The sequence below is a fragment of the Oncorhynchus keta genome, unplaced genomic scaffold (genome assembly GCF_023373465.1).
Source record: "Oncorhynchus keta strain PuntledgeMale-10-30-2019 unplaced genomic scaffold, Oket_V2 Un_scaffold_8424_pilon_pilon, whole genome shotgun sequence".
Lineage (NCBI taxonomy): Eukaryota > Metazoa > Chordata > Actinopteri > Salmoniformes > Salmonidae > Oncorhynchus > Oncorhynchus keta.
This window is the reverse complement of record NW_026291005.1, coordinates 232389-249868: the sequence shown is the minus strand read 5'-3', so window position 1 is coordinate 249868 and position 17480 is coordinate 232389. Positions and strand designations below refer to the sequence as shown.

Genomic DNA, 17480 nt, shown 5'->3' with positions numbered 1-17480 from the left:
AATGCTGTAGAGACAATAAGTCACAGACAACCTTAACAGAGACATCTTAAGAGGGATCTGGGCCAAGGACTCGAACGGAAGATTACAAATCACACAGGAGGAGTTTGCCGCGGGACACCGGTCTGAGCCGCCGCGGGACACCGGTGTGAGCCGCCGCGGGACACCGGTCTAAGCCGCCGCGGGACACCGGTCTGAGCCGCCGCGGGACACCGGTCTGAGCCGCCGCGGGACACCGGTCTGAGCCGCCGCGGGACACCGGTCTAAGCCGCCGCGGGACACCGGTCTGAGCCGCCGCGGGACACCGGTCTGAGTCGTTGAAATCACAGAGTGAAGCAGCGGACTAAGGCACTGCATCAGTCCTGAGGTAGAACTACAGCCAAGGGTTTGAGCCTCATACTGACAGCTGCCATGTTATTACCCTGGTCTGGTTAACGGGCCTCATACTGACAGCTGCCATGTTATTACCCCGGTCTGGTTAACGGGCCTCATACTGACAGCTGCCATGTTATTACCCTGGTCTGGTTAACGGGCCTCATACTGACAGCTGCCATGTTATTACCCTGGTCTGGTTAACGGGCCTCATACTGACAGCTGCCATGTTATTACCCTGGTCTGGTTAACGGGCCTCATACTGACAGCTGCCATGTTATTACCCTGGTCTGGTTAACGGGCCTCATACTGACAGCTGCCATGTTATTACCCTGGTCTGGTTAACGGGCCTCATACTGACAGCTGCCATGTTATTACCCTGGTCTGGTTAACGGGCCTCATACTGACATGTTATTACCCTGGTCTGGTTAACGGGCCTCATACTGACATGTTATTACCCTGGTCTGGTTAACGGGCCTCATACTGACAGCTGCCATGTTATTACCCTGGTCTGGTTAACGGGCCTCATACTGCCATGTTATTACCCTGGTCTGGTTAACGGGCCTCATACTGACAGCTGCCATGTTATTACCCTGGTCTGCTCATACCATGTTATTACCCTGGTCTGGTTAACGGGCCTCATACTGCCATGTTATTACCCTGGTCTGGTTAACGGGCCTCATACTGACAGCTGCCATGTTATTACCCTGGTCTGGTTAACGGGCCTCATACTGACAGCTGCCATGTTATTACCCTGGTCTGGTGGTTAACGGGCCTCATACTGACAGCTGCCATGTTATTACCCTGGTCTGGTTAACGGGCCTCATACTGACAGCTGCCATGTTATTACCCTGGTCTGGTTACCCTGGTCTGGTTAACGGGCCTAACGGGCCTCATACTGACATGTTATTACCCTGGTCTGGTTAACGGGCCTCATACTGCCATGTTATTACCCCGGTCTGGTTAACGGGCCTCATACTGACAGCTGCCACGTTATTACCCTGGTCTGGTTAACGGGCCTCATACTGCCATGTTATTACCCTGGTCTGGTTAACGGGCCTCATACTGACAGCTGCCATGTTATTACCCTGGTCTGGTGGTTAACGGGCCTCATACTGCCATGTTATTACCCTGGTCTGGTTAACGGGCCTCATACTGACAGCTGCCATGTTATTACCCCGGTCTGGTTAACGGGCCTCATACTGACAGCTGCCATGTTATTACCCTGGTCTGGTTAACGGGCCTCATACTGACAGCTGCCATGTTATTACCCTGGTCTGGTTAACGGGCCTCATACTGACAGCTGCCATGTTATTTACTCTGGTCTGGTTAACGGGCCTCATACTGACAGCTGCCATGTTATTACCCTGGTCTGGTTAACGGGCCTCATACTGACAGCTGCCATGTTATTACCCTGGTCTGGTTAACGGGCCTCATACTGACAGCTGCCATGTTATTACCCTGGTCTGGTTAACGGGCCTCATACTGACAGCTGCCATGTTATTACCCTGGTCTGGTTAACGGGCCTCACTGCTGGGCCTCATACTGACAGCTGCCATGTTATTACCCTGGTCTGGTTAACGGGCCTCATACTGACAGCTGCCATGTTATTACCCTGGTCTGGTTAACGGGCCTCATACTGACAGCTGCCATGTTATTACCCTGGTCTGGTTAACGGGCCTCATACTGACAGCTGCCATGTTATTACCCTGGTCTGGTTAACGGGCCTCATACTGCCATGTTATTACCCTGGTCTGGTTAACGGGCCTCATACTGACATGTTATTACCCTGGTCTGGTTAACGGGCCTCATACTGCCATGTTATTACCCTGGTCTGGTTAACGGGCCTCATACTGACAGCTGCCATGTTATTACCCTGGTCTGGTTAACCTCATACCTCATACTGCCATGTTATTACCCTGGTCTGGTTAACGGGCCTCATACTGACAGCTGCCATGTTATTACCCTGGTCTGGTTAACGGGCCTCATACTGACAGCTGCCATGTTATTACCCTGGTCTGGTTAACGGGCCTCATACTGACAGCTGCCATGTTATTACCCTGGTCTGGTTAACGGGCCTCATACTGACAGCTGCCATGTTATTACCCTGGTCTGGTTAACGGGCCTCATACTGCCATACCCTGGTCTGGTTAACGGGCCTCATACTGACTGCCATGTTATTACCCTGGTCTGGTTAACGGGCCTCATACTGACAGCTGCCATATTATTACCTGGTCTGGTTAACGGGCCTCATACTGATTACCCTGGTCTGGTTAGCTGCCATGTTATTACCCTGGTCTGGTTAACGGGCCTCATACTGACAGCTGCCATGTTATTACCCTGGTCTGGTTAACGGGCCTCATACTGACAGCATGTTATTACCCTGGTCTGGTTAACGGGCCTCATACTGACAGCTGCCATGTTATTACCCTGGTCTGGTTAACGGACAGCATGTTATTACCCTGGTCTGGTTAGGGCCTCATACTGCCATGTTATTACCCTGGTCTGGTTAACGGGCCTCATACTGACAGCTGCCATGTTATTACCCTGGTCTGGTTAACGGGCCTCATCCTGACAGCTGCCATGTTATTACCCTGGTCTGGTTAACGGGCCTCATACTGCCAGCTGCCATGTTATTACCCTGGTCTGGTTAACGGGCCTCATACTGCCATGTTATTACCCTGGTCTGGTTAACGGGCCTCATACTGACAGCTGCCATGTTATTACCCTGGTCTGGTTAACGGGCCTCATACTGACAGCTGCCATGTTATTACCCTGGTCTGGTTAACGGGCCTCATACTGACAGCTGCCATGTTATTACCCTGGTCTGGTTAACGGGCCTCATACTGAAGCTGCCATGTTATTACCCTGGTCTGGTTAACGGGCCTCATACTGACAGCTGCCATGTTATTACCCTGGTCTGGTTAACGGGCCTCATACTGACAGCTGCCATGTTATTACCCTGGTCTGGTTAACGGGCCTCATACTGACAGCTGCCATGTTATTACCCTGGTCTGGTTAACGGGCCTCATACAGCTGCCATGTTATTACCCTGGTCTGGTTAACGGGCCTCATACTGACAGCTGCCATGTTATTACCCTGGTCTGGTTAACATACTGGCCTGTTATTACCCTGGTCTGGTTAACGGGCCTCATACTGACAGCATGTTATTACCCTGGTCTGGTTAACGGGCCTCATACTGACAGCTGCCATGTTATTACCCTGGTCTGGTGGTTAACGGGCCTCATACTGACAGCTGCCATGTTATTACCCTGGTCTGGTTAACGGGCCTCATACTGACAGCTGCCATGTTATTACCCTGGTCTGGTTAACGGGCCTCATACTGCCAGCTGCCATGTTATTACCCTGGTCTGGTTAACAGGCCTCATACTGCCATGTTATTACCCTGGTCTGGTTAACGGGCCTCATACTGACAGCTGCCATGTTATTACCCTGGTCTGGTTAACGGGCCTCATACTGACAGCTGCCATGTTATTACCCTGGTCTGGTTAACGGGCCTCATACTGACAGCTGCCATGTTATTACCCTGGTCTGGTTAACGGGCCTCATACTGACAGCTGCCATGTTATTACCCTGGTCTGGTTAACGGGCCTCATACTGACAGCTGCCATGTTATTACCCTGGTCTGGTTAACGGGCCTCATACTGACAGCTGCCATGTTATTACCCTGGTCTGGTTAACGGGCCTCATACTGACAGCTGCCATGTTATTACCCTGGTCTGGTTAACGGGCCTCATACTGACAGCTGCCATGTTATTACCCTGGTCTGGTTAACGGGCCTCATACTGACAGCTGCCATGTTATTACCCTGGTCTGGTTAACGGGCCTCATACTGACAGCTGCCATGTTATTACCCTGGTCTGGTTAACGGGCCTCATACTGACAGCTGCCATGTTATTACCCTGGTCTGGTTAACGGGCCTCATACTGACAGCTGCCATGTTATTACCCTGGTCTGGTTAACGGGCCTCATACTGACAGCTGCCATGTTATTACCCTGGTCTGGTTAACGGGCCTCATACTGACAGCTGTTATTACCCTGGTCTGGTTAACGGGCCTCATACTGACAGCTGCCATGTTATTACCCTGGTCTGGTTAACGGGCCTCATACTGACAGCTGCCATGTTATTACCCTGGTCTGGTTAACGGGCCTCATACTGACAGCTGCCATGTTATTACCCTGGTCTGGTTAACGGGCCTCATACTGACAGCTGCCATGTTATTACCCTGGTCTGGTTAACGGGCCTCATACTGACAGCTGCCATGTTATTACCCTGGTCTGGTTAACGGGCCTCATACTGCCATGTTATTACCCTGGTCTGGTTAACGGGCCTCATACTGACAGCTGCCATGTTATTACCCTGGTCTGGTTAACGGGCCTCATACTGACAGCTGCCATGTTATTACCCTGGTCTGGTTAACGGGCCTCATACTGCCATGTTATTACCCTGGTCTGGTTAACGGGCCTCATACTGACAGCTGCCATGTTATTACCCTGGTCTGGTTAACGGGCCTCATACTGCCATGTTATTACCCTGGTCTGGTTAACGGGCCTCATACTGACAGCTGCCATGTTATTACCCTGGTCTGGTTAACGGGCCTCATACTGACAGCTGCCATGTTATTACCCTGGTCTGGTTAACGGGCCTCATACTGCCATGTTATTACCCTGGTCTGGTTAACGGGCCTCATACTGACAGCTGCCATGTTATTACCCTGGTCTGGTTAACGGGCCTCATACTGACAGCTGCCATGTTATTACCCTGGTCTGGTTAACGGGCCTCATACTGACAGCTGCCATGTTATTACCCTGGTCTGGTTAACGGGCCTCATACTGACAGCTGCCATGTTATTACCCTGGTCTGGTTAACGGGCCTCATACTGACAGCTGCCATGTTATTACCCTGGTCTGGTTAACGGGCCTCATACTGACAGCTGCCATGTTATTACCCTGGTCTGGTTAACGGGCCTCATACTGACAGCTGCCATGTTATTACCCTGGTCTGGTTAACGGGCCTCATACTGACAGCTGCCATGTTATTACCCTGGTCTGGTTAACGGGCCTCATACTGACAGCTGCCATGTTATTACCCTGGTCTGGTTAACGGGCCTCATACTGACAGCTGCCATGTTATTACCCTGGTCTGGTTAACGGGCCTCATACTGACAGCTGCCATGTTATTACCCTGGTCTGGTTAACGGGCCTCATACTGACAGCTGCCATGTTATTACCCTGGTCTGGTTAACGGGCCTCATACTGCCATGTTATTACCCTGGTCTGGTTAACGGGCCTCATACTGACAGCTGCCATGTTATTACCCTGGTCTGGTTAACGGGCCTCATACTGACAGCTGCCATGTTATTACCCTGGTCTGGTTAACTGGCCTCATACTGACAGCTGCCATCTGGTCTGGTTAACGGGCCTCATATTACCCCCCGTCTGGTTAACTGGCCTCATACTGACAGCTACCCTGGTCTGGTTAACGGGCCTCATACTGACAGCTGCCATGTTATTACCCTGGTCTGGTTAACGGGCCTCATACTGACAGCTGCCATGTTATTACCCTGGTCTGGTTAACGGGCCTCATACTGCCATGTTATTACCCTGGTCTGGTTAACGGGCCTCATACTGCCATGTTATTACCCTGGTCTGGTTAACGGGCCTCATACTGACAGCTGCCATGTTATTACCCTGGTCTGGTTAACGGGCCTCATACTGCCATGTTATTACCCTGGTCTGGTTAACGGGCCTCATACTGACAGCTGCCATGTTATTACCCTGGTCTGGTTAACGGGCCTCATACTGACAGCTGCCATGTTATTACCCTGGTCTGGTTAACGGGCCTCATACTGACAGCTGCCATGTTATTACCCTGGTCTGGTTAACGGGCCTCATACTGACAGCTGCCATGTTATTACCCTGGTCTGGTTAACGGGCCTCATACTGACAGCTGCCATGTTATTACCCTGGTCTGGTTAACGGGCCTCATACTGACAGCTGCCATGTTATTACCCTGGTCTGGTTAACGGGCCTCATACTGACAGCTGCCATGTTATTACCCTGGTCTGGTTAACGGGCCTCATACTGACAGCTGCCATGTTATTACCCTGGTCTGGTTAACGGGCCTCATACTGACAGCTGCCATGTTATTACCCTGGTCTGGTTAACGGGCCTCATACTGACAGCTGCCATGTTATTACCCTGGTCTGGTTAACGGGCCTCATACTGACAGCTGCCATGTTATTACCCTGGTCTGGTTAACGGGCCTCATACTGACAGCTGCCATGTTATTACCCTGGTCTGGTTAACGGGCCTCATACTGACAGCTGCCATGTTATTACCCTGGTCTGGTTAACGGGCCTCATACTGACCCCTCATGTTATTTACCCCCTGGTCTGGTTAACGGGCCTCATACTGACAGCTGCCATGTTATTACCCTGGTCTGGTTAACGGGCCTCATACTGCCATGTTATTACCCTGGTCTGGTTAACGGGCCTCATACTGACAGCTGCCATGTTATTACCCTGGTCTGGTTAACGGGCCTCATACTGACATGTTATTACCCTGGTCTGGTTAACGGGCCTCATACTGCCATGTTATTACCCTGGTCTGGTTAACGGGCCTCATACTGCCATGTTATTACCCTGGTCTGGTTAACGGGCCTCATACTGCCATGTTATTACCCTGGTCTGGTTAACGGGCCTCATACTGTTATTACCCCTGGTCTGGTTAACGGGCCTCATACTGACTGCCATGTTATTACCCTGGTCTGGTTAACGGGCCTCATACTGACAGCTGCCATGTTATTACCCTGGTCTGGTTAACGGGCCTCATACTGACATGTTATTACCCTGGTCTGGTTAACGGGCCTCATACTGACAGCTGCCATGTTATTACCCTGGTCTGGTTAACGGGCCTCATACTGCCATGTTATTACCCTGGTCTGGTTAACGGGCCTCATACTGACAGCTGCCATGTTATTACCCTGGTCTGGTTAACGGGCCTCATACTGACAGCTGCCATGTTATTACCCTGGTCTGGTTAACGGGCCTCATACTGACCATGTTATTACCCTGGTCTGGTTAACGGGCCTCATACTGACAGCTGCCATGTTATTACCCTGGTCTGGTTAACGGGCCTCATACTGCTGCCATGTTATTACCCTGGTCTGGTTAACGGGCCTCATACTGACAGCTGCCATGTTATTACCCTGGTCTGGTTAACATGGCCTCATATAGAACAGCTGCCATGGAGGTTATTACCCTGGTCTGGGTTAGGATCTGAACAGGTAGTACCCTGGTCTGGCCTCATATGACATGCTGAACATGTTATTACCCTGGTCTAGGTTACCCTGGTCTGGGGCCTCATACTGAAGCATGTTATTACCTGGTCTGGTTAAGGGCCTATAGACATGTAGGATATATACTGAAGCATGTTATTACCCTGGTCTGGTTAACATGGGCCTCATACTGAACAGCTGCCATGTTATTACCCTGGTCTGGTCTAGGGGCCTCATACTGCCATGTTAGAACAGGTACCCTGGTCTGGTTAACGGGCCTCATACTGACATGTTATTACCCTGGTCTGGTTAACGGGCCTCATAGACATGACAGCTGCCATGTTATTACCCTGGTCTGGTTAGGGCCTTAGACATGGGTCCTCATACTGAACAGGTTATTACCCTGGTCTGGTTAACGGGCCTCATACTGACAGCTGCCATGTTATTACCCTGGTCTGGTTAACGGGTCATAGACATGTTATTACCCTGGTCTGGTTAACGGGCCTCATACTGACAGCTGCCATGTTAGTACCCTGGTCTGGCATATAGAACAGGTAGTACCGTGGAGGGATAGGGTATGGGTATAGGGTATAGACATGTAGCATATAGAACAGGTAGTACCGTGGAGGGATAGGGGTCTGGTTATATAGAACAGGTATACCGTGGAGGGATAGGGTGTAGACATGTAGCATATAGAACAGGTAGTACCGTGGAGGGATAGGGTGTAGACATGTAGCATATAGAACAGGTAGTACCGTGGAGGGATAGGGTATAGGGTATAGACATGTAGCATATAGAACAGGTAGTACCGTGGAGGGATAGGGTGTAGACATGTAGCATATAGAACAGGTAGTACCGTGGAGGGATAGGGTATAGACATGTAGCATATAGAACAGGTAGTACCGTGGAGGGATAGGGTGTAGACATGTAGCATATAGAACAGGTAGTACCGTGGAGGGATAGGGTGTAGACATGTAGCATATAGAACAGGTAGTACCGTGGAGGGATAGGGTATAGGGTATAGGGTATAGACATGTAGCATATAGAACAGGTAGTACCGTGGAGGGATACGGTATAGGGTATAGACATGTAGCATATAGAACAGGTAGTACCGTGGAGGGATAGGGTATAGGGTATAGGGTATAGACATGTAGCATATAGAACAGGTAGTACCGTGGAGGTATAGGGTATAGACATGTAGCATATAGAACAGGTAGTACCGTGGAGGGATAGGGTATAGACATGTAGGATATAGAACAGGTAGTACCGTGGAGGGATAGGGTATAGACATGTAGCATATAGAACAGGTAGTACCGTGGAGGGATAGGGTATAGGGTATAGACATGTAGCATATAGAACAGGTAGTACCGTGGAGGGATAGGGTATAGACATGTAGCATATAGAACAGGTAGTACCGTGGAGGGATAGGGTATAGGGTATAGGGTATAGACATGTAGCATATAGAACAGGTAGTACCGTGGAGGGATACGGTATAGGACATAGACATGTAGCATATAGAACAGGTAGTACCGTGGGGTAGTCGAGTTCAAAGAAGGTCTCCAGGTTATTGATGAGGTTGGGGTCTACTCCTTTCAGAGGCTTCAGTAGAGAGACCCCCGCCAGCTTACTGTAGGGCTGCTTGTCAATGCTCTTCTTATTGAGACAGAGTCGGCTACAGGAGAGACAGACAAGCACAATTACAACGTTATTGTCAGGGCTCTTCTTATTGAGACAGAGTCGGCTACAGGAGAGACAGACAAGCACAATTACAACGTTATTGTCAGGGCTCTTCTTATTGAGACAGAGTCGGCTACAGGAGAGACAGACAAGCACAATTACAACGTTATTGTCAGGGCTCTTCTTATTGAGACAGAGTCGGCTACAGGAGAGACAGAGAGGCACAACTGTTACTTGTACTTCTGCGTGTGCTGCTGCATTGTAGGGGTAAGGCCTAGGCAACCAAAGACTTGTTTGTTGCTTGTTTCAGCAAGAGGCAACAAAGTTTAATCACGCTGTTAAGAGTCCATGTTACCACAGAACGGACTCAACCACACGAATAGGGCCGGGCGAAATGGCCACAAAAAATCATATTTAGATTTGTTTTCAAACTTAATGGCGATTCACAAGATAGATATATAATATCTATCAATATATATATTTTTTTTTAATGTTCTCTAAATAAGCTTTGTTGTACAATTAAAAAAAGGTAAAAATACACTTCACACACAGCAATAATCTAATGAATTCAGTGTTTATGAAATCAGGGTGATAATATCTTTATTTTATCAAAATAGTTGAACCTGTTGTTTGTCGTTGTTGTTGCAATAATCAGTGATCTGACTTTCAGGTCGATCTACGAAAACAACCTTTTTGTTCAATTTAACCAGTACGCACATCCACTAATAAATACTCGCTACTGTATATAGCCCCTCTACTGTATATAGCCTCTCTACTGTATATAGCCTCTACTGTATATAACCTCTCTACTGTATATAACCTCTACTGTATATAGCCTCTACTGTATATAGCCTCTCTACTGTATATAACCTCTACTGTATATAGCCTCTCTACTGTATATAGCCTCTACTGTATATAGCCTCTACTGTATATAGCCTCTCTACTGTATATAACCTCTACTGTATATAGCCTCTCTACTGTATATAGCCTCTCTACTGTATATAGCCTCTCTACTGTATATAGCCTCACTACTGTATATAGCCTCTCTGTTGTATATAGCCTCTCTACTGTATATAACCTCTCTACTGTATATAGCCTCTACTGTATATAACCTCTACTGTATATAACCTCTACTGTATATAGCCTCTGACTGTATATAGCCTCTCTACTGTATATAGCCTCTCTACTGTATATAGCCTCTACTGTATATAACCTCTACTGTATATAACCTCTACTGTATATAGCCTCTACTGTATATAGCCCCTCTACTGTATATAGCCTCTCTACTGTATATAGCCTCTACTGTATATAACCTCTACTGTATATAGCCTCTACTGTATATAGCCTCTCTACTGTATATAGCCTCTCTACTGTATATAGCCTCTACTGTATATAGCCCCTACTGTATATAGCCTCTACTGTATATAGCCTCTACTGTATATAACCTCTACTGTATATAGCCTCTACTGTATATAGCCTCTCTACTGTATATAGCCTCTCTACTGTATATAGCCTCTCTACTGTATATAGCCTCTCTACTGTATATAGCCTCTCTACTGTATATAGCCTCTCTACTGTATATAACCTCTACTGTATATAGCCTCTCTACTGTATATAGCCTCTCTACTGTATATAGCCTCTCTACTGTATATAGCCTCTCTACTGTATATAGCCTCTCTACTGTATATAGCCTCTACTGTATATAGCCTCTCTACTGTATATAGCCTCTCTACTGTATATAGCCTCTCTACTGTATATAGCCTCTCTACTGTATATAGCCTCTCTACTGTATATAGCCTCTCTACTGTATATAGCCTCTCTACTGTATATAGCCTCTACTGTATATACCCTCTCTACTGTATATAGCCTGTCTTCTTTATACTGTTGTTTTATTTCTTTACCCATCTATGTTCACCTAATACCTTTTTTTTTGCACTATTGGTTAGAGCCTTTAAGTAAGCACTTCACTGTACGGTCTACCGGTTGTATTCGGCGCACGTGACAAATAAACTTTGATTTGAAAGACCAACTTCTGGTAGCAGGCAGTATAGATCATTAACAAGGCCTCATAAACAACCTCTCAAAGCACAAGTCCACATGCTAGTGAGTCGCCCGGCTAAACTTCATATTTAAAGTCCAGCCAAATGTTTTAACAACAAGCCTGTTGACTTTGTTTACATGGCGGCCTACCTGGATCAGATGCTTATTTCTCAGAATGAGAAGCCAATTCTTTATTTTATAAAAGTGTATTTAATGTATTTAATTTTAAAAAATTTGTATTTTTATGCTCACTGAACATGTATAAAAGGAAACACAGACAAGACAGGAAGTCTTCTCGTTTTAGTAGGGTCTGCTCTGTTCATTGGTCCTCTCGTTTTAGTAGGGTCTGCTCTGTTCATTGGTCCTCTCGTTTTAGTAGGGTCTGCTCTGTTCATTGGTCCTCTCGTTTTAGTAGGGTCTGCTCTGTTCATTGGTCCTCTCGTTTTAGTAGGGTCTGCTCTGTTCATTGGTCCTCTCGTTTTAGTAGGGTCTGCTCTGTTCATTGGTCCTCTCGTTTTAGTAGGGTCTGCTCTGTTCATTGGTCCTCTCGTTTTAGTAGGGTCTGCTCTGTTCATTGGTCCTCTCGTTTTAGTAGGGTCTGCTCTGGTCCTCATTTTAGGTCCTCTCTCGTTTTAGTAGGGTCTGCTCTGTTCATTGGTCCTCTCGTTTTAGTAGGGTCTGCTCTGTTCATTGGTCCTCTCGTTTTAGTAGGGTCTGCTCTGTTCATTGGTCCTCTCGTTTTAGTAGGGTCTGCTCTGTTCATTGGTCCTCTCGTTTTAGTAGGGTCTGCTCTGTTCATTGGTCCTCTCGTTTTAGTAGGGTCTGCTCTGTTCATTGGTCCTCTCGTTTTAGTAGGGTCTGCTCTGTTCATTGGTCCTCTCGTTTTAGTAGGGTCTGCTCTGTTCATTGGTCCTCTCGTTTTAATAGGGTCTGCTCTGTTCATTGGTCCTCTCGTTTTAGTAGGGTCTGCTCTGTTCATTGGTCCTCTCGTTTTAGTAGGGTCTGCTCTGTTCAACAAGTTGGGAGTTGAGACATAAATAGGGTATCATTAGAAAGGTCAAGGTCTCCCCTATTACAGTCAAATAGTGTCTCATTATGTTGTTTCGGGGTCCATATGGACCGATTCTGTTGTAGCAAACCTCAAATAGCGAGTTTAATCTGCTCGTTGTCAGAGAACAAGTGATCTTTTGTCTTCTGTTGTTGTGAGCGGCAGAGGGAGGGGCTTGGCGTCTGTGGAGAGGGAAGGTGCACAGAAGGAGATGACACCAAAGACACAGAACGCTCTTAAAAAATGTAAAAAAATGTCAATAAAAACCTTGATTCTTGCGCTATACTTAAACAATAAGGCACGAGGGGTTGTGGTATACGGCCAATATACCACGGATAAGGGATGTTCTCAAGCACGACACAATGCGGAGTGCCTGGATACAGACCTTAGCCGTGGTACATTGGCAATTATACGACAAACCAAAGGTGCCTTATTGCTGTTATAAACTGGTTACCAACGTAATTAGAGCAGTAAAAATAAATGTTTTGTCATACGCATGGTATACGGTATACCACGGCTGTCAGCCAATCAACATTCAGGCCTAGAACCATCCAGTTTATAAAAGGCATTTGGAACGTTGCGCTAAAACGAACATTTGAATTATACCGATATAGTCGCCGATCCCTACTTTCCGTTTTTCTTGCTGTTAACGACGATGACATAGTGCTGGAGTCGACTCCAAAATAATTTATTCCTCGACCCCCTGCCACGGCGATTCCCATTTCTGAGTGTCAACATTCGATTCTGCAAGGAATCGGTCTCCGAAGATTCATTATTTTTGAAACGGAGGAGACTGATTAGTTGCCATACTTCGGAGCAACACAGAACACTGGTATCCTTCATAGTGACCTAGCGAGAGACGGAAAGAGAGTGGAGGGACACAGAACACTGGTATCCTTCATAGTGACCTAGCGAGAGACGGAAAGAGAGTGGAGGGACACAGAACACTGGTATCCTTCATAGTGACCTAGCGAGAGACGGAAAGAGAGGGGACACAGAACACTGGTATCCTTCATAGTGACCTAGCGAGAGACGGAAAGAGAGTGGAGGGACACAGAACACTGGTATCCTTCATAGTGACCTAGCGAGAGACAGAAAGAGAGAGGACACAGAACACTGGTATCCTTCATAGTGACCTAGCGAGAGACGGAAAGAGAGGGGACACAGAACACTGGTATCCTTCATAGTGACCTAGCGAGAGACAGAAAGAGAGGGGAGGGACACAGAACACTGGTATCCTTCATAGCGACCTAGCGAGAGACAGAAAGAGAGGGGAGGGACACAGAACACTGGTATCCTTCATAGTGACCTAGCGAGAGACAGAAAGAGAGAGGACACAGAACACTGGCATCCTTCATAGTGACCTAGCGAGAGACAGAAAGAGAGAGGACACAGAACACTGGTATCCTTCATAGTGACCTAGCGAGAGACAGAAAGAGAGGGGAGGGACACAGAACACTGGTATCCTTCATAGTGACCTAGCGAGAGACAGAAAGAGAGGGGAGGGACACAGAACACTGGTATCCTTCATAGTGACCTAGCGAGAGACAGAAAGAGAGGGGAGGGACACAGAACACTGGTATCCTTCATAGTGACCTAGCGAGAGACAGAAAGAGAGGGAGGGACACAGAACACTGGTATCCTTCATAGCGACCTAGCGAGAGACAGAAAGAGAGGGGAGGGACACAGAACACTGGTATCCTTCATAGTGACCTAGCGAGAGACAGAAAGAGAGGGGAGGGACACAGAACACTGGCATCCTTCATAGTGACCTAGCGAGAGACGGAAAGAGAGGGGAGGGACACAGAACACTGGCATCCTTCATAGCGACCTAGCGAGAGACAGAGAGGGGAGGGACACAGAACACTGCTATCCTTCATAGTGACCTAGCGAGAGACAGAAAGAGAGAGGACACAGAACACTGGCATCCTTCATAGCGACCTAGCGAGAGACAGAAAGAGAGGGGAGGGACACAGAACACTGGTATCCTTCATAGTGACCTAGCGAGAGACAGAAAGAGAGAGGACACAGAACACTGGCATCCTTCATAGTGACCTAGCGAGAGACGGAAAGAGAGGGGACACAGAACACTGGTATCCTTCATAGTGACCTAGCGAGAGACGGAAAGAGAGGGGACACAGAACACTGGTATCCTTCATAGTGACCTAGCGAGAGACGGAAAGAGAGAGGACACAGAACACTGGTATCCTTCATAGTGACCTAGCGAGAGACAGAAAGAGAGAGGACACAGAACACTGGCATCCTTCATAGCGACCTAGCGAGAGACAGAAAGAGAGAGGACACAGAACACTGGTATCCTTCATAGCGACCTAGCGAGAGACAGAAAGAGAGAGGACACAGAACACTGGCATCCTTCATAGTGACCTAGCGAGAGACAGAAAGAGAGGGGAGGGACACAGAACACTGGTATCCTTCATAGTGACCTAGCGAGAGACAGAAAGAGAGGGGAGGGACACAGAACACTGGTATCCTTCATAGTGACCTAGCGAGAGACAGAAAGAGAGAGGACACAGAACACTGGCATCCTTCATAGTGACCTAGCGAGAGACAGAAAGAGAGGGGACACAGAACACTGGTATCCTTCATAGCGACCTAGCGAGAGACAGAAAGAGAGAGGACACAGAACACTGGTATCCTTCATAGTGACCTAGCGAGAGACAGAAAGAGAGAGGACACAGAACACTGGCATCCTTCATAGCGACCTAGCGAGAGACAGAAAGAGAGAGGACACAGAACACTGGCATCCTTCATAGCGACCTAGCGAGAGACGGAAAGAGAGGGGACACAACACAGGCAGGTTGGCCAACATGCAGACAGTCAGAACCATGGCCTATCTATCCTACCATGGCCTATCTATCCTATCTAAAGCTGTATCTCGCAATTTCTTGACTTGGCTTGCAATGTCTCACAACTTCTGTAAAGCAGGTCCTATCATTAATGAATAAGCTAGGATATTGATATGAGCGAGATGCAACACTTGGCTCTCACACAGTATCTGAGCATGTGCAAGGGTTTGCTGTTAGCCAGGGCACCTAAACAGACGCAAAATGGAACCTCTAGCTTCAACGCTCTTCGTTGTTGCGGAAACTGACCCACTTGGCGGTTTACATAATAAAAACATTTCGATTAGGGATTTTAGGATGTTTTAAAGCTGCAATGTGGCACTTTTTGTTAATCTGACCAAATTCACATAGAAATGTGAGTTGTAGATCTGTCAGTGATTCTTGAAGCCAAGTCTAAGTCTATATTCTGTGTGTGTTATTTCTATGCTATCTGTGCTTAAGTTTTGTTTTTGCATTTATTACGTTTGGTTTTGTCCACCAGCTTTAAACAGCTGAAAATACAATATTTTGAGTTATGGAAAAGATCAATTTCACAGTGGTTTAGATGGTACAATGCCTCCCGGGTGGCGCAGTGGTTACCGCTGTACTGCAGCGCCAGCTGTGCCACCAGAGACTCTGAGTTCACGCCCAGGCTCTGTTGTAACCGGGAGGTCCGTATATATATATATATATTTCACAGTGGTTTAGATGGTACAATGACTCTCTACACTGAACTTGCTTGTTAATAAGCCACAAACTAAAAATAGGTGAACTGTTCTGCATAGTGCATCTTTAACGTTTAAAAAAGGTTCCCACCACTAATGTAATGGTCTAGATAGTGTGTTTGTACCTGGTTGTGTTTCCTACTTCTGGACTCGTGGTTAATAAAAACAATGTATTGATTTTCTAAATTGAAGCACTCTCTCACTGCTTTAGCACATGGCCACAGTTACAATGGTTCACATGCAAATTCTTAGAGAGAGGTGGGCTTAAGAGGAGGTGAACAATGCCAAATATGGAGAGGCTTAAGAGGAGGTGAACAATGCCAAATATGGAGAGGCTTAAGAGGAGGTGAACAATGCCAAATATGGAGAGGCTTAAGAGGAGGTGAACAATGCCAAATATGGAGAGGCTTAAGAGGAGGTGAACAATGCCAAATATGGAGAGGCTTAAGAGGAGGTGAACAATGCCAAATATGGAGAGGCTTAAGAGGAGTGGGGGATGTGCTTTGGCAAAGTGGGTGGGGTTATATCCTTCCTGTTTGGCCCTGTCCGGGGGTGTCCTCGGATGGGGCCACAGTGTCTCCTGAAGCCTCCAGTATGCCAAATGTGTCGGGGGGCTATGGTTATATCTGGAGGCTTTCGGTGTCCTGTGTGAAGAGGAGGTGAGCCCTACCATGTCCCAGGACTGACCAAATGCTCCTGCTCCAGTGGAGGGCTTGAAGAGGAGGTGAGTTTCAACTGTTCTGCCTTATTATTATTCGACCATGCTGGTCATTTATGAACATTTGAACATCTTGGTCATGTTCTGTTATAATCTCTACCCGGCACAGCCAGGAGGACTGAACCCCACCCGGTTCCTCTCTAGGTTTCTTCCTAGGTTTTGGCCTTTCTAGGGAGTTTTTCCTAGCCACCGTGCTTTTACACCTGCATTGTTTGCTGTTTGGGGTTTTAGGCTGGGTTTCTGTACAGCACTTTGAGATATCAGCTGATGTACGAAGGGCTATATAAATAAATTTGATTTGATTTAAGAGGAGGTGAACAATGCCAAATATGGAGAGGCTTAAGAGGAGGTCAACAATGCCAAATATGGAAAGGCTTAAGAGGATGTGATATACAGAAAATACCCGAGCTCTGAAGCAAGCTTCCAGAAAATTGAAAGGGAAATGGCGCCACACCAAACTGAAAGTCTTCCGACTAGCTTGGAAAGACGGTACCGTGCAGTACCGAAGAGCTGCTGCTCGATCATCCTATTTTTCCAACTTAATTGTGGAAAATAAGAACAATCCTAAAAAAAAAATTGATACTGTTGCAAAGCTTTCTAAAAAAGCAGCATTCCCCAAGAGAGGATGGCTTTCACTTCAGCAGTAATAAATTCATGAACATTTTTGAGGAAAAGATCATGATCATTAGAAAGCAAATTACGGACTCCTCTTTAAATCTGCATATTCCTTCAAAGCTCAGTTGTCCTGAGTCTGCACAAC

The 17480-nt window shown here is 47.3% G+C and overlaps 1 protein-coding gene and 1 long non-coding RNA gene across 2 annotated transcripts in view; both read right to left on the bottom strand.

Moving 5' to 3' along the window:
- Positions 1-17480, bottom strand: part of LOC118379804 (ceramide glucosyltransferase-B) — a 68573-nt gene that overhangs the window by 45804 nt on the left and 5289 nt on the right. Inside the window, exon 2 of the mRNA XM_052517515.1 lies at positions 9200-9341. Within this exon, the coding sequence (XP_052373475.1) occupies positions 9200-9341 (142 nt within the window). The remainder of the gene's footprint in view (positions 1-9199; positions 9342-17480) is intronic.
- Positions 13802-14957, bottom strand: LOC127929568 (uncharacterized). Its single transcript, XR_008135210.1, has 3 exons — positions 14820-14957; positions 14089-14206; positions 13802-14030 (listed from the first exon to the last, which is right to left on the bottom strand). It is a non-coding gene; the product is annotated as an uncharacterized LOC127929568 (long non-coding RNA).